This window comes from Argopecten irradians, chromosome 12, assembly GCF_041381155.1.
Source record: "Argopecten irradians isolate NY chromosome 12, Ai_NY, whole genome shotgun sequence".
NCBI classification, from domain to species: domain Eukaryota; kingdom Metazoa; phylum Mollusca; class Bivalvia; order Pectinida; family Pectinidae; genus Argopecten; species Argopecten irradians.
The window spans coordinates 18,851,877-18,879,840 of NC_091145.1; the positions used below are offsets into that span (position 1 = coordinate 18,851,877).

General features: G+C 34.4%; 3 protein-coding genes across 5 annotated transcripts; 2 read left to right on the forward strand and 1 right to left on the reverse strand.

The window, feature by feature from the left end:
- Positions 1-385: 385 nt before the first annotated feature.
- Positions 386-2,322, forward strand: LOC138336534 (E3 ubiquitin-protein ligase RNF135-like). The gene is made up of 3 exons (XM_069286049.1): positions 386-570; positions 860-1,043; positions 1,649-2,322. Exons 1-3 carry the CDS (start codon positions 440-442, stop codon positions 2,201-2,203), a joined length of 870 nt encoding a protein of 289 aa, XP_069142150.1. The 5' UTR covers positions 386-439; the 3' UTR covers positions 2,204-2,322.
- A 4,385-nt stretch (positions 2,323-6,707) lies between these two features.
- On the reverse strand, positions 6,708-10,123 carry LOC138336338 (perlucin-like). Its single transcript, XM_069285782.1, has 5 exons — positions 10,001-10,123; positions 9,489-9,568; positions 8,673-8,763; positions 7,562-7,778; positions 6,708-6,813 (listed from the first exon to the last, which is right to left on the reverse strand). The coding sequence occupies exons 1-5, from the start codon at positions 10,062-10,064 to the stop codon at positions 6,780-6,782; spliced, it is 486 nt and encodes a 161-aa protein (XP_069141883.1). The 5' UTR covers positions 10,065-10,123; the 3' UTR covers positions 6,708-6,779.
- Positions 10,124-10,650: 527 nt separating this feature from the next.
- Positions 10,651-27,266, forward strand: LOC138335923 (centrosomal protein of 83 kDa-like). 3 transcript variants are annotated; one of them, XM_069285114.1, is made up of 13 exons: positions 10,651-10,766; positions 12,642-12,859; positions 13,416-13,566; positions 13,985-14,209; positions 14,842-15,090; positions 15,417-15,663; positions 16,156-16,300; positions 16,676-16,825; positions 17,141-17,504; positions 18,507-18,607; positions 19,242-19,437; positions 20,608-20,639; positions 24,833-24,972. In XM_069285114.1, exons 2-12 carry the CDS (start codon positions 12,651-12,653, stop codon positions 20,620-20,622), a joined length of 2,052 nt encoding a protein of 683 aa, XP_069141215.1. In that variant the 5' UTR covers positions 10,651-10,766; positions 12,642-12,650; the 3' UTR covers positions 20,623-20,639; positions 24,833-24,972. The 3 variants fall into 3 exon arrangements, with proteins under 3 accessions (XP_069141215.1, XP_069141213.1, XP_069141214.1); XM_069285112.1 differs by lacking the exon at positions 20,608-20,639 and having other exon boundaries at positions 24,833-27,266; XM_069285113.1 differs by lacking the exons at positions 10,651-10,766; positions 20,608-20,639 and adding an exon at positions 10,908-11,047 and having other exon boundaries at positions 24,833-27,266.
- Positions 27,267-27,964: the final 698 nt, after the last annotated feature.

A 27,964-nucleotide genomic window follows, 5' to 3' on the forward strand; every position in this document is an offset into this window, starting at 1 on the left:
CCAGCAAACTTTTTGCCGAGGTCGGCATAATCACCGACTAGTTGTCGAGTTTCAAGCTTCAACTTTTCGGCATCTTCCGTCATTCGCATCACTCTTCGGTATATTTCTGTGAGTGCGTCTCTATTCTTTTCGATTTCTTCGCACACGTCTTCTGTATCTGAGCGGATTTTTCGTAATTGCTGAAGCTTCTTTGGTGTTTTTCTGTATCGGACCTGTGGTCTGACGTTACTCTCTTCGTCCAATAAAAATCGTACATGTTTTTCACGTTGTTTGACAGTCCCTTCAACATTGTCAGCCATTCTAGCCTAACCGACCATCACACGCCATTTGGAATACCTTTCATTTGCATTTGCTCTCCACGTCATCAAAACTAACGCTTTTGGCTTATTGTTAATGACGTCATGTGCTTTGCCATGGCGACAATAACAATGCATTTGCCATGATGCTTCAAGACTCGGAAGCATCGCAGCCTGTAGACAGACTATGGTACAAGTACCTCAAATGTAGCATCTGTTTGGATTATTACTGCAATCCGCATACCCTGAAATGTGGACACAGCTTCTGTATCAGGCAAGTTTATATGAAGAACCTTTGATGTTATATGCCTAAGAGTTACATGTATTTTATAGGTATCGGCCATACATGTAGAAATCTAGGACCTACTAGATCTGACACATAGACTCTATACCTCAGTTTTGAGCAGATACATTTTAGCTGTAACTACAGATGTCCTTGATTTCAAGTCTTCGAGAGTAATATATATGTAAATTCAATTTCACCGTGAAATCCACAATCGTGGAATCATTAACATTAAACGTAAGCTGTCTATCTGATAATTTTGTTGTTGAACACTCTATAGTTGTCTTGGCCTCTTGGAACGGAATGGCAGAGAGCAGAATCCCGGAACGAGCCCTAACCAAATAAAGTTACGCTGTCCAACATGTCGCTGTCCACTGAGCGCTAAGAGCATCCGGAAGCGGAAACTGACTGTTAACTACACTTTACAGGAGTTCGTGGAAAACTGGCTCAGCGAACAGAAGACGGTAATGATAAAATAGTGAACAACAGAAAAGATTCTACATCTATATAAGCTTAAGTTCATATCTTAGTATTTTAAAAGTTTGTAGACTATATCAAAATTGAAACTTAGATCAATGTAATATGTAAGAGCTGTAATCTTTGCGGGATATCTTGGTGATGTGGTCGCAAAAGAATTCATCTGCGGAATTATAAGTAATTATAAGTACATATATGAACATGTCCAAAATACTAAATTTATTTGAAAGTCGTCTATGAATGATGCTTTAAGTGAGAAAACCAAAATAAAGCGGGACTGTTGGCGTGTTGTTAAGTTATGTGTTCACTTTTCATAGAGATAGGATACAGATAAAATTGTGTAATTGTAATATTGACCCCTGAAATTTCTAAAAGTATATATGTGTAGCGGCATTGGACTGGATCGATCATCGGTGACCAGGTAGCTCAGTCAGTAGAGCACTCAGCTAGTGTTCTGAGGGTCCTGGGACTAAATCCCGGTCTGTTCGCTACATTTTCTCCTCTCCTGTTACATATGGGCACACCAAAGATAGGTACTAACAATAGAAGGATCACACCTATCCATAACATGTGTCTCTATTTCCTATTTCAGATTCGAACCCGGACTGTTCGGGTTCGATCCGTCGCGTCACAAAGTGCTGACGAGGGTAGCGAAGAAGAGGATTGTAACGAAGAAGTTTCCCGTACGGAGTTCGGAGATGTTCCCGTTCGGCACCACCTGCCTGAAATGTCGAACAGTGAAGTGGACACGATAGTGAACCAAGTGGATCAACGTCGACGGGCTCGTCCGACGTCAAGTTGCGGGAGCTCTTCGGACGACTCGGACGCCAGTTTCACTACGACTCAAGACAACCAGCTCGAAGTGCGACACCTATTACAGAACCTCCCCACATTTTCATTTACATCACTTCTCAGACACTTTCTGACGGATGTAATTGGTGTCGTGAGTGACGTCATCAGATGTCCGAACAGGTCCGTGATGGCGGTTGTCTGGAGCGGATACACAATATCCATTATGCTTATATCCAGTGGGTTCTTTCCATATATGCTTCTTTACAGCATTCTGTTCTTCCTGATACTGTACGCCGAATCTCTAGAACAACGCCGAGCTCAACGTGAACGGAGAATTCGGGCAGTAGAAGACTGAGACTCGGTCATCAAAATCAGCGTTAAACAAGTGTTAATACGTTTAGCGCCTTTTGTATGCTGACGAGTCAAGAACCCCCCCCCCCCTTCTTTTTTTAATGAAAACAATATCTCAACTTACACATTGTTGCTTTATAATTCATTCAAATCAGGCATCTAAAAATAATATATTTCTATTTTCAAGATGTTAGAGTTGAGTGTTTCCTAACATAAGCCATTCACACTGTTTCGCTTTGCATGGATTTTATCACCACATTGGAGCAGACATCGTACATTATTGCACTTTACGAAGTTGTATACGAAGAGTGTGAGCCCAAGGAAAAAAACATTATCTAAGGTGGCTGATTTCGGCCATGTCGCATTGTTGCTCTTCTCTTGGTAAATTATACATGTCACATTCGTTCCTCGCTTGGCAAATTGCCGCAATGTCGTATGGCGAAGTCGCCAATGCAGTTTTGCGACATGATCGAAATCAGCCAACTTACATGTAATTTGGTTCTATGTACGAAGGGAAGTAACTCTGATAGACAAAAGTCAATTACGACTGAGACAATATACGTTCGAACTCAGGCGTGTATAAAGAGATATATTTACATGATAAGACAAAACAACTGTTAAGAATCGAATCCTCAATATCATCATTTGATAATTTTAGCAGATGTTCTTTCATCGTACGTACATGTACATTAAAAAATTAAAAAAAAATAATATCAGGGAAAACAACGATAATGACAGAAAATGATAGTTGAATGGCTGTCCCCTGACATACATCACCATTAATATTTATAATATTTATTTTGCTGGAGATCAGTAAGATACAAAATCACAGGTCGAATGTGTTTGTACAATTACAGTTTTTCGTTGATTAAACATACAACTAAAACGGGAAAGTTTATAACTTTTTTCGTCTCAACAAAATAATCAATCTCCATTTTAAAAATTAAAAGCCGTTTCTGAAAGATAGCGAGCCTTTAAAGAGAAAATAAAAGCGAATTTTTTATGGTAGAGAATCCATCCTAAGAATTATGAAAGCACAATTTATTAGATTGATGAAAGAATATACTAAAATAGGTGGTATACTTCACATCTGAAGACAGTACCCATTTTTTCTTCGTCACAGCCTTGTAGATCCCAATGATGCGCTCAGACTATGAATTAGAAATTTCATCAAGGTATCTATGAATTCACTAAACTCAAACAAATTAAATATAATGCCGTCAAACTCAAACCTAAATTCAACAATGTCATCCGAGTTTAATATTAAAACTCGTTTTATCAGGGTTAAAAGGAACAAGGCATGTTTGCCCTCCTTTACTTTCTCTGTCAGTATGAGGAAGACGCGTGGTTGATTTAAGCTCTTTAGCGATATCGTCAAGACAATAGTGGGCCAAGAATTGAGCCTTGTATCACTCTATCATTTACCTTACCAATTTCAGAAAATTATTTTTTGATGAATTGTCGATTGATGAACAAACTTATTCTCCGATCATTACAAGAAAATTCCTGATATACAATCAGATTTAAATTTTATAAGTGGATATTTTTTCATAAGATTGTAATAAATGAATAACCTTCCTTCATTGTTCATCCATAGAGAAAATGAATGTTTTTTTTTTATCTTTAAAAAAATACCAGCTGGTCATCGACATGCATGTCAATGACATTTGAATATTTTGTTTTATGGCATTTTAATCATTTTATAAGTGATTTTTAAGAGGCCATGCCAATAAGCATCGAGCTTCGTACACTATATTAGTGGAAAGTTTGTAAATCACAGAAGTTGATGATTGTTTGCTAATTTGTAACATAAAAAGAACTATTCATAAAAAGTTGGTTGATACGAAAAAATATTTTGTGTATCCATGGCAACCGGGGGTATATACAATTATGTATGTGAACAAATGCATAAATCTAAAAATAACGCAATTTCTTAAAATTTATGCCATGATTCAGAAGGCACAACATTCTAAACTGATTAAATCCTTATGTGCGTGTGAAAAAAATAACAAAAAATATGTTTTTATGATTTTCTTAAGATCCAAGAGGCCGGAAACCCCCAAAATATTAGTTAAAATATGTTGAAATGTTGCTAAAAGTAATGAAAAATTTCTCAAAGTCGATACATTGCTTGATAATGCTATTTATACTAAAACAATAAGCATTAATTGGTTAAAAATAATCAATGATAAAATTGGGTAGAAAAATGAAATGGAAAGAATAAATTATATATTTTTTCTGTGAACTTCCTGAAATTAAGCATTTGGATTATCTCCCTTGCCAGTGATTTAGACTGGTTCCCTTCCCTTAGTTCTCTACTCTCCATATTTTCTATTCGACGAAAATCAACTCCTTGATTTGGAGCCTTGTCAATTTCGTAGGCTTCACGTCATTGATTGGTGGAACCTTGTGTCCTTAAACCTCGAGTTTAAAGGTTTTAACATCCTTTAGTTAGGGGCTTATAAATTGTACTGTCGTAGGATGCATGCAAGTTTGATGGCATTTCAGCAACATTTTCCGTATGTCTGCATAAAAAACCATTTGGTGAATCTTCCTATTTAGGTCACCTAGCCATACCATATGAGTGAACTCCGATCCACCCATCAACAAAGAAAACAGACAAACGTAGATGTAAGTGTAGTATTAAAACACTGTTACACTCTACATTTGTATCAGGGCAAATATACGGGAAGGCCAATCAGGGTTTACGGGAGCTTTGATTACACCTTGGTACAATATGTGTACCTGTGTTTGAAAGAAGAAAGAAACATACCACCAGAATTGAACTTCATTATATTTAGCAACTAAAATCAATCTTTCTAAATATTGATATTTTTAATACATATATCTTTGCACCTCTGTCCAACATTAACGTCTAACTATATAATAAAACACCATGAAGTAAGTTTATAACATTCATACTGAAATTATCTTGGATTTATATCATCACTTACAAAGTAGAGTTGGGATTTTTTTCGTTTTATATTATTTCTTTGTGAATGCAATCCTGGTAACTCTGATTTCTTTCTATTATGCATGTATACCCTTGTGATATTAGTGATTACTACTAATAACCCCGGTAATTATCGCCAACGATAGCGGCGACAGTGGATTAAACAGGTCCGTGATAGTTTGGTCGTTACAATGATGACATATGATAATATATATACTTGTACTTATGTATGATTATGGAGAACGCTCAGACGGGGTACTGGAGAGTTAACTCTAAACCTTGATTTACGTGAATCAAAACATACAAATCATTACACATTAATGTATATATTATATACCAAAAACATTGCATCACTTCACTGTAGAAGTGTACGTATTACAATATCATTTAGTTAAATATACTATTACACATATAGAAGTGTACGTATACAATATCATGATATACTATTACACATATAGAAGTGTACGTATACAATATCATGATATACTATTACACATATAGAAGTGTACGTATACAATATCATGATATACTATTACACATATAGGAGTGTACGTATACAATATCATGATATACTATTACACATATAGAAGTGTACGTATACAATATCATGATATACTATTCAATATACTATTACACATATAGGAGTGTACGTAAACAATATATAATATCACATGATATACTATTACACATATAGAAGTGTACGTATACAATATCATGATATACTATTACACATATAGAAGTGTACGTATACAATATCATGATATACTATTACACATATAGAAGTGTACGTATACAATATCATGATATACTATTACACATATAGAAGTGAGTGTACGTATACAATATACATATAGTGTACGTAACAATACATGATACACATATAGAAGTGTACGTATACAATATCATGATATACTATTACACATATAGAATGTACGTATACAATATCATGATATACTATTCACATATAGAGTGTACGTATACAATATCATAATATATACTATTACACATATAGGAGTGTACGTATACAATATCATGATATACTATTACACACATATAGAGTGTACGTATACAATATCATGATATACTATTACACATATAGAAGTGTACGTATACAATATCATGATATACTATTACACATATAGGAGTGTACGTATACAATATCATGATATACTATTACACATATAGGAGTGTACGTATACAATATCATGATATACTATTACACATATAGATAGTGTACGTATACAATATCATGATATACTATTACACATATAGAAGTGTACGTATACAATATCATGATATACTATTACACATATAGAGTGTACGTATACAATATCATGATATACTATTACACATATAGAATGTACGTATACAATATCATAGCTAGGCTATAAAGTCAAAGTTTGTGTTTCATTGGGGATTGTGTACATCCGTGTTGTACATACGCCTCGAAATATCCCCAAACTCCCAATCTGTATAACATCAAATGCATAAAAGTATGTACATCTAAAGACAACAGGCACTTTCTGTTTTACAATATAAAACCATTACAAACATATCTATTTCAGAGATGTTTTTAATATTATTTAAAATTAATATTAAATATTATTGAAATATTGAACACAGCGACTCATCGGCCGATCAGGCTTTGAGCTACCTCGACACTGAAATAAGAGAAAATACAGAAGTCAAAACAATGTACAAAATGCATGAGTCTTTACGCAGATTCGTGACCAAATGTGATGATGTCGAATATACACGCACAGCCTTCTGATCTATCAGAGTTAATTGGTGGTTTTTTCTCCTGGTTCTCCTACTTCCCTTTACCAACAAACATGACTCGTCCTTACATGATCTAGCTGTTAATAGAACGTTTAAATAAATAAAACACAAACCCAACTGATTTACTGACGCGAGTGAAAAGAAGGGAGATAGCTCCGATAGATCAAAATGCATGCACAGTCAAACCTCTTTAACTCAAAACCAACCAGAACACGATAAAACTTCGAATAATCCGATATTTGGAGTTATAAAAGTGTACATAGATGTAGTGTGAAATGTTTGGTCGTAACCAGCAGAGCACTTTTATATATTTGTATATTTTTTTTTACTATTTTCTTTGTCATATATTTATACTATTATTTCGAGCAGAGATATATAGATGGTAATCTATGTTTTGAGTTAACGAGATTCACAACTGTATTCTGTGTTTGCATATTACAGAATTATCTCCCTTGTGAGTAGAACTACATTTGATGTGTCTGCGAGCGCAGCGTCAAACTTTTTCTAAAAAAAACCACGCAGAATTCGATCTTACCAAATCATGACGTCACCGTCGATACACACTCGCAATGGAGGTTAATCTGTAAGATGTAAAGAAGAGATATTAAAAAACACAATTTGTAATCTTACTCCATTTCACATATGAAGCCTTTTGGGTTGTCACAGACGTCATCGTTCCACAGGCCGGAGTGTACTATTTCCACACAATCTTCGTCTTCACCAGCATCATTCGGTTCCCCGGGCCCCCAGTTGGTGACACTCATCCTCCCCTGGGTCGACATCCAAAGCCACTGTCCCTCCACAAAAAAGTCCCCTCCGCCTAGGTAATAGGACTCTCCGTGCAGTGCTGTCAAAAAATCGTGGATGTTTTCATAATTTCATTCTTTTTTTAGCATATATAATGCATTGTGGTTTGTTTGTTTGTTTGTTTGTTTGTTTGTTTGTTTGTTTGTTTGTTTGTTTGTTTGTTTGTTTGTTTGTTTGTTTGTTTGTTTGTTTGTTTGTTTGTTTGTTTGTTTTGTTTCTTTGTTTGTTTGTTGTTGGTTTTTTGGCCAAAAAAAAACAAAACAAAAAAAAACCTACTTCATAACAGCCAATAGGTATCTGAGAATTAGTCAATTAGACAATAGACAATTTAAGACGTTTTTAGGATCTAGATAAAAACGATCTGTAAAATTCACATTCTACAGGTACTATAGTATGTACATGTATGCACTAATCCTCAGACCCATATGTGCTCCGTTGTATCCGATATATATTGTAAGTCTTGAAAAGATCTAAATGAATGAGAGGAAGGGGTGAGAAACTGGTTTTCGAAATTATGGGATGTTTTGTTCAGTAAGACATTACCCATGCAGTAGATGCGTTACAGTTTAGCTTTGAGTTTTATTATCACAATCATAAGAAAACTCATACTTCGTCAGGCCAAAAAAAATCTGTTTAGGATTACATTGGCAAAAAAAATATGGTCGGTAGGTCAGGATTTTTTTTTTTTTGTTTAGTTGCTTTCACCCTAAAATAATGGCTGGAACCGGAGTCTGAGATCGAAATCCTGAATTTAATCAATTTTTTTTCGTAGAAAAGTGGAAAAAAATTAAGGTCGGGGGTTAAAAATTAGGGTCGGTCGGGTAATCCTAAACAGACATATTTTTGTTGGCCTCCTGTAAATGTTTCAGAGACTGGATTGAGCCCCTGAATTCCTCCCCTGTATCCATCAAGGACAGGTACCGACAATACTAACGTACGCTTCCTTTTACTTCGCCACTCAGAAAGTCTACAGAAGATTGGTCCATTGGCTCCGCCAATTTGGCATTAAATGTACGGCAATAACTCTGCAATAAAAAAAACTGCTAAAAGAAATATTTGCACAATGAACTATAGCATTTTGACTTATTGCATCTATCATTTGGACATATCGTTAAGATAGGCTTAAAAGTCAACTTTGCATGAATAAGGTTTCATATTAAATGTAAGTGTACTTTAAAATGGGGTGACATTACGGGCTTTCTCATTGCCATCACGGATAAAATTAAGGTTTAGTTACTAGATATATTGGGGTTAGGTGGTCATAATTTTAAAGGAAGATTATAATGGGAAACCATTTCAAATTATCAGGCGTTCCACAGGGAGGTCCTTTTTCTGTTTGGCCCAATTTTGAAGAAAGGAAATGATAATTTTTGAACACCATCATTAGATGGTGGACTTTTCAAGATACCTCTGGGATATCTTGCTATTTGATCTTTTAAATGTTATGCATTGCTATGTCGTAAATAAATCAAATTGAAAACAAATCCTACCGTCAAAACGTATACAGGTCACAGTCTCTGATTTGACTTTATAAAATAACTCTTAATTTCTAACTCTATGGATGATGTAGAGCGGTACACAACTCGTGGGTTTCCGACAATTAGTAGGATAAGACAATACCAAATTTAGTTTTATGTCATATCTATTACGCTAGATTATCTTTAACAAACTTAAAAAAAAAATAAAGATTTATCGGTGAAAGCCACAAGCAGTAGATGGCCCAAACTGATCCCACTGCTTTAATACATACAGCTGCTACTGGCCAAGACGCCTTGAAAGAACTGAATAGGTAGCACTTGTTGTCGTTAGACAACCAGCCAGAAGTACAGCCTATGAAACAAAAAAAAATATTGCTTGATTACTTCGAATATATTCAAAATTATAGAAGATTCAAGTTTATGTGTAATTTTGAAACAGCAACCAAACAACTTCTAGAAAGAATATAAGAATATACGTACACGTATATATGTATATGGCCCACTGGCATGTAAATTATCTTTATTTTCTGAAGGAGACATCATTATCTATGACTATCTATAGAAGTCGTTTGAGCTAACTAACTTCAAAAATCACCATACTGTTGTCTTGGATATCAGAAGGTGTATGCTTAACTAACGTATGGTCGTGAGACTCGTATCATACATGTGACGTCATGTTCGGTGGAGATATTACAAAATCACAACAAAGTGAGAAAATAAAAAAGATAATCTAGCTCTTATTTAAACGTGATTGTGTACATTAATGTACATGTAATATGCTTACCAAATGTTGACTGAGCTAATGAAAAAACCAGAATGGTTATAATCAGCAATGTTATCGTGGCCATTATACAGCATATACGTGGATCGCGATCGTGGCTTATCAATCAGATAACCGATTTCTAAGACATGGGCTGGTGCTCGTAGACAAATCGAAAGTGACGACAAAATACAGGATTTTATACTTGGCTTTTCTTCGAAAAGCCTTTTTTTCCATTTGTTTTTGTTTGGTTTTGTTTTTATTTTTAAGTCATATTCAAAAAGTAAAAAGTAAATTATGCGCAAATTACAGTTTTATATGTTAAAGTGCCTTTTTTCCAGTTGTTAGCAAGTGAAAATCCTTCCGTATATAAAAAAAATATGTATTTTTTCGCATTTCAAGACTTCTTGTTATTGTTTAGTTTTATTTGCACAAAAATTAATTAAAATTTTATCCTTTTTGGCAGAATCGTGGTTTCTAGTTTTAAGTTTGTTCAGTTGGTGTCAATTTCATTTATTCATTTTCATTATTTTTTTGTAAAAAGATTATACTACATGCGCTTACTGATGTGCAAGATATTTTCAATTTTTTCGAAAGAGTGATTTTTTATGATCTTTGTGATCTGAGTTCCGGATCCCCGGGTCCGTCAATAATATTTTAGATCGTTACCATTACCGGAACACAAGCTTGCACATGCGTGGCTTCAGTGTTGACATTTTTGAACAACGTAAACATGCATGTGGTGGTGGTTTGCTAAATTCCGTACCATTTGCCTTTAGGTCAACAATAGGTAAGATATAAATGAACTAATTATAAAAAACCCACTCTATTTGCAAAATAATATCCCTTAACAATCTTTACTCATTACGATATGGAGCATTATAATATTATAGCCGGGAACAATTCAGATGTGTTCAGGCATGTTGCATGCTGTCAGTACAGTCACAGGCTGACAGCTAACGATATCTAAATGACTGAATTATAGAAGCATTGGTCTTAATGAAACGCCATTTTCTTTAAAAACCAATATTATGTTGATGAAAGAGGAGGAATAATATTCAAACCGTAAAAGTAAGTTTGCTAAAATCTTAGTTTCTATAGTCTGTGATCAAGTTCATAATATAGCCTTTACAGGGTTTAAGGTTCATGTAATGGCTTTAACCAGTGATATTTTGCAAGCCTAAAACGCATTACTGTGCTGCAATTGAACAGAACTAATTTCATTAATTGTTGGTATATACCCTGGCTAACTGTCAGTCTTACTGTTGATAAGTAATTTGTGAAGCTGCTTGTAAATTTCAGTAAAATAAGAGAAAAATGTATATTTCTGGAGAAGACATAGAACTCGTGTGAATTGCATGGATGGCACCAAATAAACATGCTATCGTGTTCAGTAGTGACTATGCCAGGTACTCCAACAGTTTGTTTGGCAAAATCGGACCAGCGAATAGCGCAGGAGCCTATTGTTGTAAATGCAAATGGCTGCTTTAAATGGCGGATCACAAATATAGCATATAAAAAGACATTTTAATTGATACAAGTGCTCTTATATACACTATAAGGTACTCTGAACATGACAAGAAGAATATTTACGAAAAAAATAGTTAAAATGTGGACTTTGAGGCTCTTTCCGGAAATTTGCATTTTTCGCCCCAAACAGATTGTTTGAACTATTTTTATCGTGAAGAGTCTTCTTGTTATGTTCAGAGTACCTTTTGGTGTCTATAAAAACATTTGTATCAATTGAGATGGCTTCTTATATGCGATATTTTCGATCCGCCATTTATAGCAGCCATTTGCATTTACTACACTAGGCTCCTGCGCTATTTGCTGGTCCGATTTTGCCAAACAAACTGTTGGAGTACCTGGCATATTCACAACTGAACACGATGGCATGATTATTTGGTTCCATCAATGCAATTCACACGAGTTCTATGTCTTCTCCAGAACTATACATTTTTCTCATATTTTACTGTATTTTACACGCAGCTCCACAAATTACATATCAACAGTAAGACTGACAGTTAGCCAGGGTATATACCAACAATTAATGAAATTAGTTCTGTTCAATTGCAGCACAGTAAAGCGTTTTAGGCTTGCAAAATATCACTGTTTAAAGCCATTACATGAACCTTAATAAGGCATTAGGCCTGTGATATAACTAAGTTTAGAAACTTGTTGTGGTGGTAGTCAACAGGTTAATGTTGATATATATTATATATAGAAAAACATCTTATTGCATTATCTGTGCAGTGACACATATGCATGGAGACAATGCCCAGACAAATTTTATAGAAGTTTTACTGATTTTTTTTTTATTATTGACAGAACGTCAAACTCCTATGCCTGTGGTATAACAAAGTTTAGACATGCACAGTATATTGTATTTTGCAGATTGTATTGTCTTGATTTAAAAAAGAACAATTAACTGCTGCACTTCTTTGGTACACACGTGTACATACAGATTTAGTTTTGCAATCACATGTGCTGTATATATATAACGTAAACATACATGTATAAACAGTTAATTATAAGTTGCAAGAATATTTGACAAGGAAGTAACTTATTCTTTACAGCTCATTGATATCTTGCACTTTCAGTTTGTAATTTAAAACCCATAATATGAACTTTGAAACAAATTGTTTTTGCATTGCTATTTTTTCAGACAAAGGCGATGGCTAGTAGCAGCTTTTTTGGAGCCTCTGGAGGGGGAGGTTTAAATGCAAGTCTCCCTCCTCTACCTCCCTCTCCCGGACAGAACTTGGCTCAAAAACTGCCACAAATTGCAACAGAAACAGAACTACAGAAAATGTTGACTGATGAGAGAATGAGAAGTCAAATGCACAGAACCAATTATGAACAGTTGAAACAAGAGCATAGAAGGTTTGTTTCTGTAAGATGCACATACATATATGTGTATTTACACATTCTAGATTTCTATGAACAGCCAGCTGATCATTCAAGAATATTAATATGGTAGGGTTTGAGATGAATGAAAAACAGAGTACCTGGGGAAAAACCATTGACCAATAGTCAGAACCTTCTGATACACCATACAGGTTTTGAACTTACAATTACAAATTGAAGGTGGAGGGGTGCAGAGTTAGTTAATTATATAAATAGAGGTTGATCATGACCTACATGACTGCCTTGTCTCAGCGACTGAACTCAAATGACCATGAATTGAAGTGTTCTGTTGGCATGAGGGTGTAGCCTCTGATTAAGACCGTCTGTACATGTACAGGACTAAAATCTACCGCTTCTACATGTAATTAGGTATGAAGGATTGTTAACAATATATTTTGTTGATTCTACTTGAAAGATCACAATGTGCTAAAACAGAGAGACTTGACATCTATGTTTCTTTATGTACATGCGTCTATGTATGTAAACCATAATAGATTTCAGTTTTGAATTTTTTTATGTACACTTATTACAGACTTCAAGATGAATACTCTAAACTGGAAGATGAAATCAAACATACCATCGAGGAGAGTAAGATCGTCCAGGAGAAATATAGGACAATGTATGAACAAGCCCGTAAAGATTTAGCAGCTAAGTCAGAACAGCTGGAGGAGCTGCGCAGCAAGGTACACATTTATTATATAGCTATAATACAGAAATGTAGTGGAAATGTTGAGTATAATGCATGGTCTAGATCTACACTGTATTACATGAATTTTAAGTGTTCATTTTGATGTTGTTTTGGGTGTCCAAATCATTTTTTGATCAAAAATATTTCTGGTTATATGCATCGGTACAATAATTACAACAACATATATACAGTAGGAATAAAATTTGTTGAAATCAATATTTATGGTTCATGAGCAACCAAGATTACAATAAAAATATATGTACAACAATTTCATTATTTTAAATATTGTGGAATACTGTTAGGAGCACCAATCAATCTGTATAAAAAGAAATAAAAAAACCTGTCTCCCATCTGTGTTTTAATGAGGTTAAGATCCTTAGACATCAATTTTAATTTTATCAAATTTCGTTCAGGTGGTGACACCCCAACGCCTTGAGATCCTTAAGATGCAGGTCGTGGATGACATGGAGAAGACATACAAAGAGAAGTTCCACAAACAGGAGACAGAGTTGGATGAGTACAAAACCACCTGTACAAAACTCAAGTACGAGGTGGCCTTTGTGAAGTCTGAGTTTGAACATGATAAACTAGAAAACCAGCGTATTGTTGATGAGTTGCGTCTACAACAGGAGGCAGAGGTTGGTAGATCACGATTAGGACCCAATTGTTCAATAGAAGATTAGGATATTCAAATAATCTGGATTATATTTTTTTGTAAATGGAGAGTGGCTGAGACTAGCTGTTGACATACTTTTAAAATTATCAAGTTGACTATATACTAGATCTAGAATTGGTTTGAATTTGAAATTTTGTCCATCTATGATTACTTTTGAACAACTCCATCTATGACTCAGAAAATAAAACAATCATTATGATATTTATATATTGTAGATGTATTTCACCACCTTTCATTGGAATAGTGAAATACATGTGAAAATGTCAGAGATTTGTAATGAAAGAAGAAACTGCTTCGTAGTTTTTATAAACCACAGATCTTTTAGTTGTGTAATTATCTGTGTTACCGAAAAAAAGTGATTGTGTAGATACATTTTTGTGTGAGTAAGAAAATTTAGAGTTTATAAATAGTAAGTACAGTTGGATCATAACAAGAGTTACATTTATTTTGTATATTGTTTATATGAATCATTATAGTAAATGGTCAAAGAAAACTAAACATTTTATGTATGCATACATACTGAAAAAAGAAGGAATATCTGTATTCATATTATTATTCAGCCTATGCATTAGATAAATCTTTTTTTTTTTATAGGTATCAAATCTTAGGAAGGAACGTGAAGTGACTTTAACTAAGATAAAAGCGGAGAGTAGTCTGGATTCTGAACGGGTGCGTGTACTGCAGCGTGAGAACGCCCAGCTGCACCTCAAACTGAAGAGCTTGACAACAGAAATGGAGGAGGTCCAGGCACAGCGAGAGAAACAAAACTTTGATGTGGACCACTTAAATCGTGTACAGGCCAAACAGATCGCTGAGTTTACTGCATCTATCAAATCTATGGAGGTAGGGCCATAGTGGGAAATAGCCATTTTTTTACTTTTAATATTATGATTTTATCAATCGAGAGACACAATGGTCATTGATTGGTACTTTAAAATCTAAATGAATTATATTGTGCATCCAAATGAATGATTCATGAAGTATTTTAGATGATAAAATTTAAAAAAAGAATCATTTGTTTGCGGTACACATTTCTACAAGTGTTTCATAAGTGTCTCTCATATTTTGTGTCGTTATATATAATCTAGTGTTATTTTAATACACAGTTATTGAAAAAATGATACAACATGTAAATCATCCTGAAATTTACTCACACTTGTCGTTTACAGACAGAGCGAGAGTCACTCCGTAAGCAAGTAGAACAGCTCCAACGAGACCTGTCAGGCACAGGAGATACTCACAACAAACTCATATCTCGTACTCACCAAGTAGAACGGGAGAACATCCTACTCAAAAATAAGGCAGACGAAGTGTCCCACAAGAGCAAAGTTGACCTCACAAATCTCAAAATGGACATGCTGAAACAGAGGGGTGACCTGGAGCGTGATCGGGACAGACTTGCCAACCTCATTGATGGTACGGAATATCTACTAGCTAGTGACCGAAGCTTTAAATATTTAAATATTTCATCAGATACCTAACAGGAATAATCAGATTGTGGCTAGGTCTTCCAGCATTGGTCATGTCATTGTTATATTGTCTTCTGTGTCCTATGATAAATGAAAAGTTATCGTGTTCAATTGGAGGATGTTCCAGGTTTTGTAAATTATTTGAAGTTATTGTTGTTTAGAAAGAACTCAACTACATGTATTGGCTAATTCCCTAAAGCAATTTTTATGTACAACCAACCTAAATATTGTATCACAAGTAAAGGGCAGGTAAGACAAACTCTCTGGTTTTAACCTGCAGTTTACCCCTATATCCTTGATCTACTTATTACCTAACAAAATATCTTTTTAAAGAACTACATGAAGTTTATGCAATATAAGTAAGTATGTAATAATCAAAGGTGCTTTAATAGTCAGTTCTGTAAATTTCTATTGGGTTTTATTTCATAACTTTGAATAGATCTGCAAACAAAACTCGAAATCTCCAAGCATACCATTGATCAACAATCCCGCAGTCTGGCTGAGAAAGAGAGGGAGGCAGTGCGTCGGGTTCAAGGAGCACGCGAAGAGGAATTTGAAAAATTTACAAGGCTGGAGAGTGAAAAGTAAGATGCAACATAAGGTTATCTGCTTCTCTGCATTGAAGAAATTAATTCCAGACTATCAAGATCATTTCCAATTAAAACTTGACTTAGACTTTATTAATTTACTTCTAACTCATGCTTTAGATTCCTTAATTATTGTAATAAAGAGCCAGAACTTTCTAATATTGAAACTGAAATAGTTTTATGTATGCAATGCACTTTGATATTTTCTGAGAATCTTAATTCAAATACCGACAGTAACCATCATGCAAATAGCTGAAGTCGTCTGGAATTAATAATAAACATAAATTAGCTTAATTTTGTGACTTAATAATAGATACTGTTCCTTGTTTTTAATTGATATCATGTTCACACCCTATGAGTCAATTTCTTCAGACTTGCCATGGAAACAAAATTGCAAGAGATTGAGAGAAGGAAAATTGATGAGGAAGCTCAAAAGCATGCAGAGAGAGAAAAGACAGAGGAGAGAATTCGAGCAGCTAATGACCAGAAAGACATTGCTGAAAGGGAACTTTTAGTGATTAAGTAAGTGGATTGATCTATTGAATGATTTTATAGTAAGTAATTTGTTTTTATTGAATCTTCTTGCATATTATACTGTGACCTTGGTCATGGACGTCCAGTTTTGATAGTGTAGGGATTAACAATATCTCTTCTCATTCTATGAAGACAAGTAACATATTCAACTTTTTTGCAAATTTACAACAATTGTATGGTGTCATGTAGAACATGACTTTCATTTTCCCCTATTCAGATGTCATCGATATAAGGGAGAAAATCTCCTTATTCCAATTTTGAACATAAAATGGACAATCACAATTAGTTTTTCTTGTTTTACAGAACCAAACTAACTCACTCGCAGTCAACAGCAGACCAACTTGAAAGAGAGAGGCGTGAAAATTCTGAACTGAAAAGTAAACTCAACAAAGTTGAGACTGAACTTAACACTTATATGGGAAGTGAACATGAAATGACTGATGAAAATATTCGTTTACGCAATCAAGTCGAACTCTTAAAGGAAGAAGTGAAACTAACAAAAGATCAGTTACACAGAATTCAGGATAACCATGATTTAATAGTCGCTCAACAAAAAACTGCCTTCACGGATGACCGAACACAACTAGAGTTACGGGTACATGAACTGGAAGACAAACTTGGTACTGCCCAGAAGAAATATCAAAAAGCTTGTAGCATCTATAAAAAGGTATTATATCCAAAAATAATGTATATTATCAACATATACCAAAAGTATTATGTAAATTCTTGTTTATGTGCATATTTTCCCCTATTATATCCATTTTAGGAACAGGAATAGTTAATTTACTGATAGTTGTATATAGGTGTACATCATAAATCAGAAAAAAATCTTATTATACTAAATGATAGAGATTGAAAGATCATTCATCTTTGTATGGCAAGAAATGTTATAAACTCTAATAAGTGCAGGTAAGGTTTATGTCACTAGTTGGTCTTTGAATTGGAATTAACAATTTAGAAAGTTTTCACAGAGAAAATATGAAGTTACACTTAGAAACACATGATGTCACAATCAATGAGAATAATTCAAATTTGTGCAGTACGAATGTTTTTATTGGTGATGGAATGACGTCAACAGATGCTATCCCACTCTTACGTCATTTGTGTGTTCCATCACTGTTGGAGATACTAGTCCCACACAAATGTTATCGGGTAGCAAGTGGTGCGTGAATTATTCCCATTCCTACATTCACAAGGAGATAAATCTGTAGTATATGCAAATATAGAATAGAATCTATCAATGATAGGATAATATATTCTTAGTATTCATTTATTTATCCCCTGTGAAACATGGTTGTTTTGGATTCTGTCTTTGAAAGCATGCTTCATATAGGTTCTACATCAAAATATAAACTACTGTGAGGTATAGGGGGGATATTGCCATGCTTTGTATAGGATTTTGATTCAATATGTCAAGAAATGATTTTACGATTACATTTTTGTTAACGTTTGAGAACAATTCAACAAAACTGAAAAATTCCTGACAAGTTTGAGTTTTATAAAATTTTGTAAAAATGTGAGCACAGATTATAGATGCTCTGGGTCACATTACTAATGGTAACCACTAAAGATTAAAAACTATAATTTGTCAGAATTGATAGAAAACATGTATTTGTAACATATCTAATAGAAGCAATGAACTATCGTTACAATTACTTTTTATTTGCAGTACAAGAAGCGTAGTCAACATGTTGTGGAAAATACTCGAGATCGTCTTCAGCTGATGGAGGCAAAGAATGAAGAATTACAGTTAGAAAAGAAAGCTTTAGAGTAAGTTTCTTCACCAACAAATCTATAGTTTGTTTAACAGTTGTGTTCTGTATTGCATCGCTAACCTATTTAAATGTTACATTAGTAATGATTGATTATCAATAGGAAATGCCACTCACCATTCACTTGGCTGACAAGGGTTTGATCCCTGGCTTGGCGTTAAAAGGTCATGCTCAGGGGTCACCTGTCCAACCACATGGATTTGCTACAGGCACTCTAGATCTGGATTCCTCTTACTCTATAAGAATTATAATATTCATTCGCTTCCACCCAGGCCATCAAAAGTGATTTGTGTAACTAATAACATTATTTTGCAAAATGATGTAAATTATTAAATAAAACTGTATGTTTTAATAGATATTCAATTTGATATGTGTATGTTTATAAGCATGCCTTGGTGATACTGTACACCGTACCAGTTGACAGATATTATAAGTAGTACATTATAAAATACAGGGTCTTGATGAAATTCAGGACAATTATGTAATATATTGTATTTGAAAAAGTTAATGTCAGTTAAAGTTGAACTGCTGTACGTGTATACATTGTTGTTAAAAATGAATTGCTGTGAGTTCAGTTGATGTATGAATAAGTTGAATGTATTGGTATGTAAATGTTTTTCTTTATTCTGTAGATCATGTGTGCCTCAGGATACCTATAATAAACTTAAAAAACAGTGGAAGGACCTACAGCGTCGACACGGAGAATTCCGCCGATTTCTTCTCTCCACAGGAGGATTACAGCAAGTTGCCATAGGAGACATGTCATTTGGATCTGTGAACCTGGGAATGGATACTACCATTTTACCAAACGTCAGCTTCACAGAACAGGTATGCAGTATATCGCTGTGGTCTCCATAGGATTAGCTTGGCTGTGTCAGGCCTCAGTTGATTCTGTCCACAGATTGAAAATATATTTACATATTCCGTTTTTGCATAATACCGAGTTACAGTCCTTCCTTGAGGGTAGGTAATCATTGTGAAGTCATCATTTTGTGAGCAGAATTTGTGTCATTTTCTCTTAGAGTATGACATTATGCTCGCAAACACATGACATCACAATCAATACCTATTCACAAGGGCAGATTGCTCTGTACTATGCAAATCCGGAAGACAGAGTCACAACTACATTATATCTGTTACATTCAGATCATTTTTAAATCATTCAATTTATATTCTATCTTAACTTTAACACGTGAGAGTTTTGTATAATTTTCTTTGATCACTCAAAAGTCTTATTAATCACTTGAATGTGTTTACATATATACCTAGCCTAGATTCCTCTCCATTTTGTGTAGATATTGAAAGTGATTTATTTTATTTATGCTTGTATACCTACGTATATCAAAAGTTATAAATTACAGTTTTGAAGTATGATTGTTATTTTTTTTTTAATTTTACTTAGTCTAGTGCTGTACTGTTTTATATGTAAAAAATTTCAAAGGATGCCAAACAAAACTCTGCTACATCCAAATTGCACATTTTGAAATTTACTCATTGTACAATAATGTATTCTAAAAACAAACAAAATGCAAATTTTACGACAGAAGATAAGTATATGGTATGGCAATATGATTAAAATTAGACATATTATTCCGCTCCACTACAATGGTCTATATTACGCTCCAATACAAGATATAACAACATCCTGTTCGGGGTCACATCAGCATTACCCCTGGCGTAGAATCGGAACATCTCAGGACGTAATGTTAGCCATTTACACTTCTGAATGAATCAACCACACCGAAGATTTCGTATACTACACGCTGATTGGCTAACCATAGGGGTCATGCTGAGGTGACCCGAACAGGGAGTTGTGAGATCTTGTACTTGTGCAATTATTTATAAGTAACCTTAAATTAAAATCAAATCATGACTGAATTTTTTGTGCATGTAATAAATGTGTCATCTGGTATTAAAGGGAAACAACTCTAAGGTTTGGCATCCCTATCTGTTGATTATCATACATCTTACCCGTCACCTCACCTCTTTAATTTCCAGCCCAAAACTCAGTAGATAGAAACAGGCTTGAGGTAGGATGCCCAGCATCACCGCTGTTCACCTCTGTTGTATATAAATATACACTCCTGGTTAAGGGGAATTTCACATGCTCAAGTTTATCTGCATACCCGATCCTGTCAAATTATATATAACATAAAACCATCTTTGAATATATATCTCCCTTAGCTTGCTATAAGTACTGCTTTGGTCAACTTCTTTTTAAATCTGTTCTTTGCTTTGAATTTCTATTATAATTAATTATCTGTTTATTTGTTTTAGACACACTGTACTTTTTATGGTGTAATGCTTTTCTTTGCACTTTGAAAATACTGTTTTATACTGTGATCTCTCATAATTAATGCAACAATTTTGCACAGAAAATTCAACATACTATAAAAATGTAGTTATTTGCCATGATAGTTAAATAACACATTACAACCCTTTACTCATATATTATAATGTGTTTGATGCACGCTTACATATTTTTTTGTTATCATTGACTGGTTTTTAGCCCACCATCATCAGATGGTGTGCTATTCAAATCGCCTTTCGTCCGTGGTCCGTCCGTCCGTCCTCCGTCCGTCCGTCCGTCCGTCCGTCCGTCCGTCCGTCCGTTAACAATTCTTGTTACCGCTATTTCTCAGAAAGTGCTAAAGGGATCTTTTTCAAATTTCATATGTAGGTTCCCCTAGGACCCTAGTTGTGCATATTGCATTTTGGGACCGATCGGTGAACAAGATGGCCGACAGGCGGCCATCTTGGATTTTGATAGTTAAAGTTTGTTACCGCTATTTCTCAAAAAGTGCTGAGGGGATCTTTCTCAAATTTCATATACAGGTTCCCCTAGGACCCTAGTTGTGCATATTGCATTTTGGGACCGATCGGTGAACAAGATGGCCGACAGGCGGCCATCTTGGATTTTGATAGTTAAAGTTTGTTACCGCTATTTCTCAAAAAGTACTGAAGGGATCTTTCTCAAATTTCATATATAGGTTCCCCTAGGACCCTAGTTGTGCATATTGCATTTTGGGACCGATCGATGAACAAGATGGCCGACAGGCGGCCATCTTGGATTTTGATAGTTAAAGTTTGTTACCGCTATTTCTCAAAAAGTGCTGAAGGGATCTTTCTCAAATTTCATATACAGGTTCCCCTAGGACCCTAGTTGTGCATATTGCATTTTGGGACCGATCGGTGAACAAGATGGCCGACAGGCGGCCATCTTGGATTTTGATAGTTAAAGTTTGTTACCGCTATTTCTCAAAAAGTACTGAAGGGATCTTTCTCAAATTTCATATATAGGTTCCCCTAGGACCCTAGTTGTGCATATTGCATTTTGGGACCGATCGGTGAACAAGATGGCTGACAGGCGGCCATCTTGGATTTTGATAGTTAAAGTTTGTTACCGCTATTTCTCAAAAAGTGCTGAAGGGATCTTTCTCAAATTTCATATACAGGTTCCCCTAGGACCCTAGTTGTGTATATTGCATTTTGGGACCGATCGGTGAACAAGATGGCCGACAGGCGGCCATCTTGGATTTTGATAGTTAAAGTTTGTTACCGCTATTTCTCAAAAAGTGCTGAAGGGATCTTTCTCAAATTTCATATACAGGTTCCCCTAGGACCCTAGTTGTGCATATTGCATTTTGGGACCGATCGGTGAACAAGATGGCTGACAGGCGGCCATCTTGGATTTTGATAGTTAAAGTTTGTTACCGCTATTTCTCAAAAAGTACTGAAGGGATCTTTCTCAAATTTCATATATAGGTTCCCCTAGGACCCTAGTTGTGCATATTGCATTTTGGGACCGATCGGTGAACAAGATGGCCGACAGGCGGCCATCTTGGATTTTGATAGTTAAAGTTTGTTATAGCTATTTCTCAGAAAGTACGTAAGGGATCTTTCTCAAATTCCATTGATAGGTTCCTCTTGTACCCTAGTTGTGCATAGTACCTTTTAGGACTGATGCATAATGCCTTTCGGGACTGATCGGTAAACAAGATGGCCAACCGGCCGCCATCTTAGATTTCATTGTTGAAGTTTGTTACCACTATTTCTTAGAAAGTACTATAGCGATCTGTCTCAAATTTTATATGTAGTGTGTTTGAGAAAGTTTGAAAAGCAGGGAAAAGATCCCTCTTTCCATTGTCAGACATAGATCATTCTTTGGTGGGCGCCAAGATCCCTCTGGGATCTCTTGTTCTTTTTTTATGGCAGTCTATATATATATATATATATATAAATATATATAAGAAATAAAAACAATAACGACTGACTAGTGAGCGCTTTCGCCCCATTCAAGGGAGCTCTTCAGACTGTTTCAAGAGCTCCCTTGAAAGGGGCGAAAGCGCTCACTAGTCAGTCGTTATTGTTTTTATTTCTTATAGATTTCGTCCGTAAGGATTTTTCTTTAAATTTATCATATATATATATATAGTTGATACTGAAATGGCAGTTGTCTAATTTCATTAATTAATCAAGTTAAAGGTTAAATTCAACTCATTCGACATTATATTATTTAATGATGTACAGGGTGCAGATAGATGTGAAATTCCTCAATGAACAGGCAAAATATTAATTGATGTTAATTGGATCAGCATTGAAAGGTTCTTATTAAGTTATCACTCTGAGTGGATTAAATTCAGGTCATTTCAATGGCACTCATTCACGTACTATGTGATACCTGATAACATTTATGTGGGACTATTGTTTCTATTGGTGATGGAATGACGTCAAAAGATGATACCCCGTGCTAACGTCATTTCAGCGGGAAGATTACAAAGAATATCGTTCCATCGCTACTGGAGATACTAGTCCCGCAATTGCGTTATGGGGTATCATTTGTTACATCAATTAGTCCCATTCAAACTTTAATGACATCAACATTTCATTGACAAGATCCCAGTACAGCGGCTCTAGATGGCAAAAAAAAAAGGGAAAAATCAATAAATTATACATGACATTACCTGTTCAGCGCTGACCTTTTATATATTTGCATGCATTCAAAGGTTTTAAGATCTGTTTCTGTAGGGGCTGACAAGTCTAATTGTATTTTACATCATTCATGATCAGCTATTCTAGAATGTGGTCCAAACATCGACCTGTCACGTCCTTACCCTAATCAGTAGATACGTAGCATTACTAGTCTAGCACCTGTGTACTAAGCAGAATGGAAATGCTGAGAAGTTTTACAGGGGTAAAAATCAGTTCAAACTTTTCTCTTTTGAAGAGTATTGATTGTAACTTTACTTTATGAGAAAACATATGATTTGAAAACTTGTGATTTTTCTCGCTGCAGAAAATAAGATATTATTTTACTTGACGATACATAGAATCAGGGTAAATAATATAAGGATATGTACTTATAAGAGATAAATTCTCAATTTTCATAGCATTCAGTATACAATATTTGCAAAGCACAGAATTGTTTTAAACAGAATACCAGTATAGTGAATTTACAAAAGTGGCTATCTAAAATGGAAATCAATGTCTTGTTAAAGTTGATCATCTTGCATGTTCCTGCATGTCTATATGTTGTGATTATGTTTTGTTCTGTTTTGTAATTATCTTAATTTGTACACTAAGAATCCAGGATATATCACATTGTCATCTTAATAAGACTTATCAATCTTCTGATATCCTGTAACCTTTACATCTGGTATAAACAAAAATTAATGTGCTCATCGAAATCAGAAATTGAATCCTGTGTTATATGCTTTTACTATAATAATACAATTTATGAAAAATGAATATTTTTCATGGCGTTGTTAAGCCTTTATTTACATATTTAGCTTAAGTTTGTAAATATTGTACGATGTGATAATGCTGTCTTTTGGGAGAAAGTCTCTGCAGATAAAGTTTATCAAATTTTCTAATGACAGTGGTTTCAGTTTTGTGTAGATAGGGAACATTACTTGGTAGCTCTATTCCCAACATTTTGATAAATCATAATTAAATATCAGGACCTTCATATCAAGAAAACCTTATAGTTAGACAACTTTCTGTTGATCTGTCAAAAAGTTGTAAATCAAGTGCTAAAATATGATTGGGGAACAAATCAGATACAGTGGAACTTTCTTGGTACACAATATCGTCTGCAGTGTTAAAGTTATAATCAATGTGAACAACAGAAGTCTTTGAAAATTGAGTTATAAAGTGAAACTGTTACAATTGACGATTTTTTGAAAGGCATGTTTTAATAATGATCTTTGTTCGAATGTTTCAGGAGAGGAAACACCAGGAAGATTTGCGTCTGCTCAAACAGCGTCTGGATGTCGTCGATAGCAACCAACAACATCAACTGGAGGAGCTACAGGAGATTGCCCATAGTACGTTTAAAGGCTCCCTGCCTGGTATGGACGATGACAGGCCGCCGTCAGTAAGGGATACAAACATCAAGGATAATGTTACAGCTACTGCAGCAGATGACATTGATGATTATGAAGATGATTATGACGATACAGAAAGTGTTGAAAAAGCTGACACAGAAAAGTCTAGCTGATGCGTTTCTTCTGTTCCAAGCCTTTATTTATCTGTGATAGTGATTTGTACTGTGAACCTGGTGTTGATGGTTGTGTCCTATATAAGTAAGGTGCATACTCGATAAATTATTTTTATAACAAATCTTTTCTTAATCTTTTCTTAATCATTCATTGCAGTTATTTACAAGAACTGTAATGTACAGTTGTAGAAAATCCTCATTCAAGTACATCGGATTATATCGTTTCACAATAGATGTTTGGCTGGAATTCCAAAATCAAAATTAACTCATTCACCTTACAGACACATTTAGATTCTTCTGAATCAAAGATTAGACCAGTCCATTATGAAATTTTAGGGGTGAATGAGTTAAAAATTCCTATCAAAACTGGCTGTGAGATTGATGGAATATTAAAGTGTGAAGTGACTAATAATGTGTATAAATCTTTTGAGTCTTTTCAAAAAGTAAATTACACGTAATCATACAAGACAAGCTAATTGAGGGAGATTTTCCTTGGTTTTACTCAACTAGTCTTTTTCTTCCTCCACTTCATTTTTTGCCTAATCATTCATCTTTTGTTCACCCTGTATCTTAGATTAAGAAAAGTTCAACAAGTTTAGGGCTGAATTATTTGATATACATTTTAAACACAATTTTGTAATTACATCTTACAAAATTAAATCGGTGAATAACTCTGCTTTCCTATAACATGTTAACAGTAGTAACTCTGCTTTCCTATAACATGTTAACAGTAGTACAGTACATTTAGTTTTATAATTTAACATGAAGAATTAAGTGCTAATTAAAAACCTTTATTGATTTTGGATTTTACTGTATAGTTGGTTAATTTCGTTAGTCAAATAATTTTGTGATTTTGACACAATGGGAAAATTGATTTCAAATTTTAACAAATTTGCAATTTAGCTGAACACTTACCTAATTAATAATTTTATATATAATTTTGGGAAAGAATGATCATGAAATTTTTAATGTGTATTGCACACTTTGTTTATCACTTGTAATATGCATCACCGATTCCTCAGCTGGTTGGTCATTAAAAATAGCAGAATAGAAATACTTCAACTTCCGTTATATTGTATTTATCCCTCTAATAAGTACATGTCTATTACAAGTATCTTTTAGCTTATTTATTTATTTTTCATCATCTCAGTGTTTTAATATTTTGATTATTTTGTATTTTGCATATTACAGAGTTATCTGCCCTTATGGATAGGTATTTTGATGTCATGTACATGATGTGAATTTTGCTACGCAGATTCACACAGTTTGCAAACAAAATTTCTTTCATACCCCGATGAAATTAAAAAATAGTGACTTCAATGCTTATAATTAATTTTCCAGACTACTTAATAAAATGAAATACGTTTACACGTACAATTCCATTGATTTTTCCAAGGGATTATTTTTTCCAAATCGAAACGCAACGTCAATGTTTCTATTGTGACGTCACGATAACGTCGGGTTTCCGCGCCATTCTCGGATTTTTGTTTCCATCGTGGAATGGAAAAAATGAATAGGCCAATCAGAAAGCCAGAAACAAAGAGAAAATTAATTATTTAGTAATGACATAACAATTGATACCTATCAGTAAGGGAAGTAACTCTGTAATATGTAAAGATGGAATAAGTTGTCTGGTGCTACCTTCCCCATACCCAACTTATTTTTAATCTGAAGACTAGTGAAAATTAGTTTGATTGGGTAATTAAAAAACAAAATAAGATAAATTAACAGGTACCTAAAATAAGTTTATATACAACTTTTACCTCATTTCATCGATTATCTCCTCTTTTAAATTTTTTGTTGTTGCCATTCCTGGAGTTATTAAATCATCATTTAATATAATTATTCATTTTATTTTCAAAATAGTGTTAATTTTGACTTTAATATCAAACTGAAGCACAGATATCTGATTTCGTATCAACACATTTATTTAATATCACTAGTACTGGTCCATAACTGCAATTTTTAAAGCCATGTATAAATTCGTGAGACTGCAGTTTTGTTTATTCTTCAGTTTCAATCATCTCTTTTGAGAAATGTTTTCACTTTCTACTACTTAATATTATTATATTTATATACTCTTCAATGTTACATGTCAAAAAGCCATGTTATTGTACAATGTGAATTAATAAAATATATTTACTACTGAACACAATTTTCTCTGTTGTCAAAGTATGTGGACATTGGAGCATTGAATATCTTCTTATGGAATCTATGGTAAGATGCCAAAGCTAACGCATTATACATTTATTGTCTTTAAAACTATATAGACCATAACTTCTATGGGAAGATAATTTAGGGCTTATTATTTACATTATTAACTCATTTTGAGGAACTCTGTCTTAGAAGTTTGAAAGTTAGACCAGGAACACGTTTATCAACGACGATATAATCCACAAGATGGAACAGCAATTTTGAAAGTGATAGTTTCTAGGTCAACATTGGTGACAATTGTGTTTATGACAATTATATATCACCATTTTAGCTCCAATAATCTGCAAATGAGCAGATTACAGTAAAATCAATCACATTAAAAGTGGATCATTGATGCCATGCCTTGTAAAGTGTCTGTTTCTATGAGCAGATGATTTATTTTTTGATATATGCATCAGGAGTAAAGTTAGAACTACCGCTATAGCCTACTTCCATTTTGTTGCAGAGCCAAAATTTGGTTTAGTTTGATTAGTTCAACGCCCTTTTAACAGCCAGAGTCATTTCAGGACGTATCAGGTTTATTGGTGGAGGAAAGCCAGAGTACCTGGAGAAAAACCACCAGCCAGCATTCAGTAGCTGAAACCTGCCCTACATGGGATTCAAAATTGTGACTCGGTGACCTTGTGGTGACATGTTGAGATA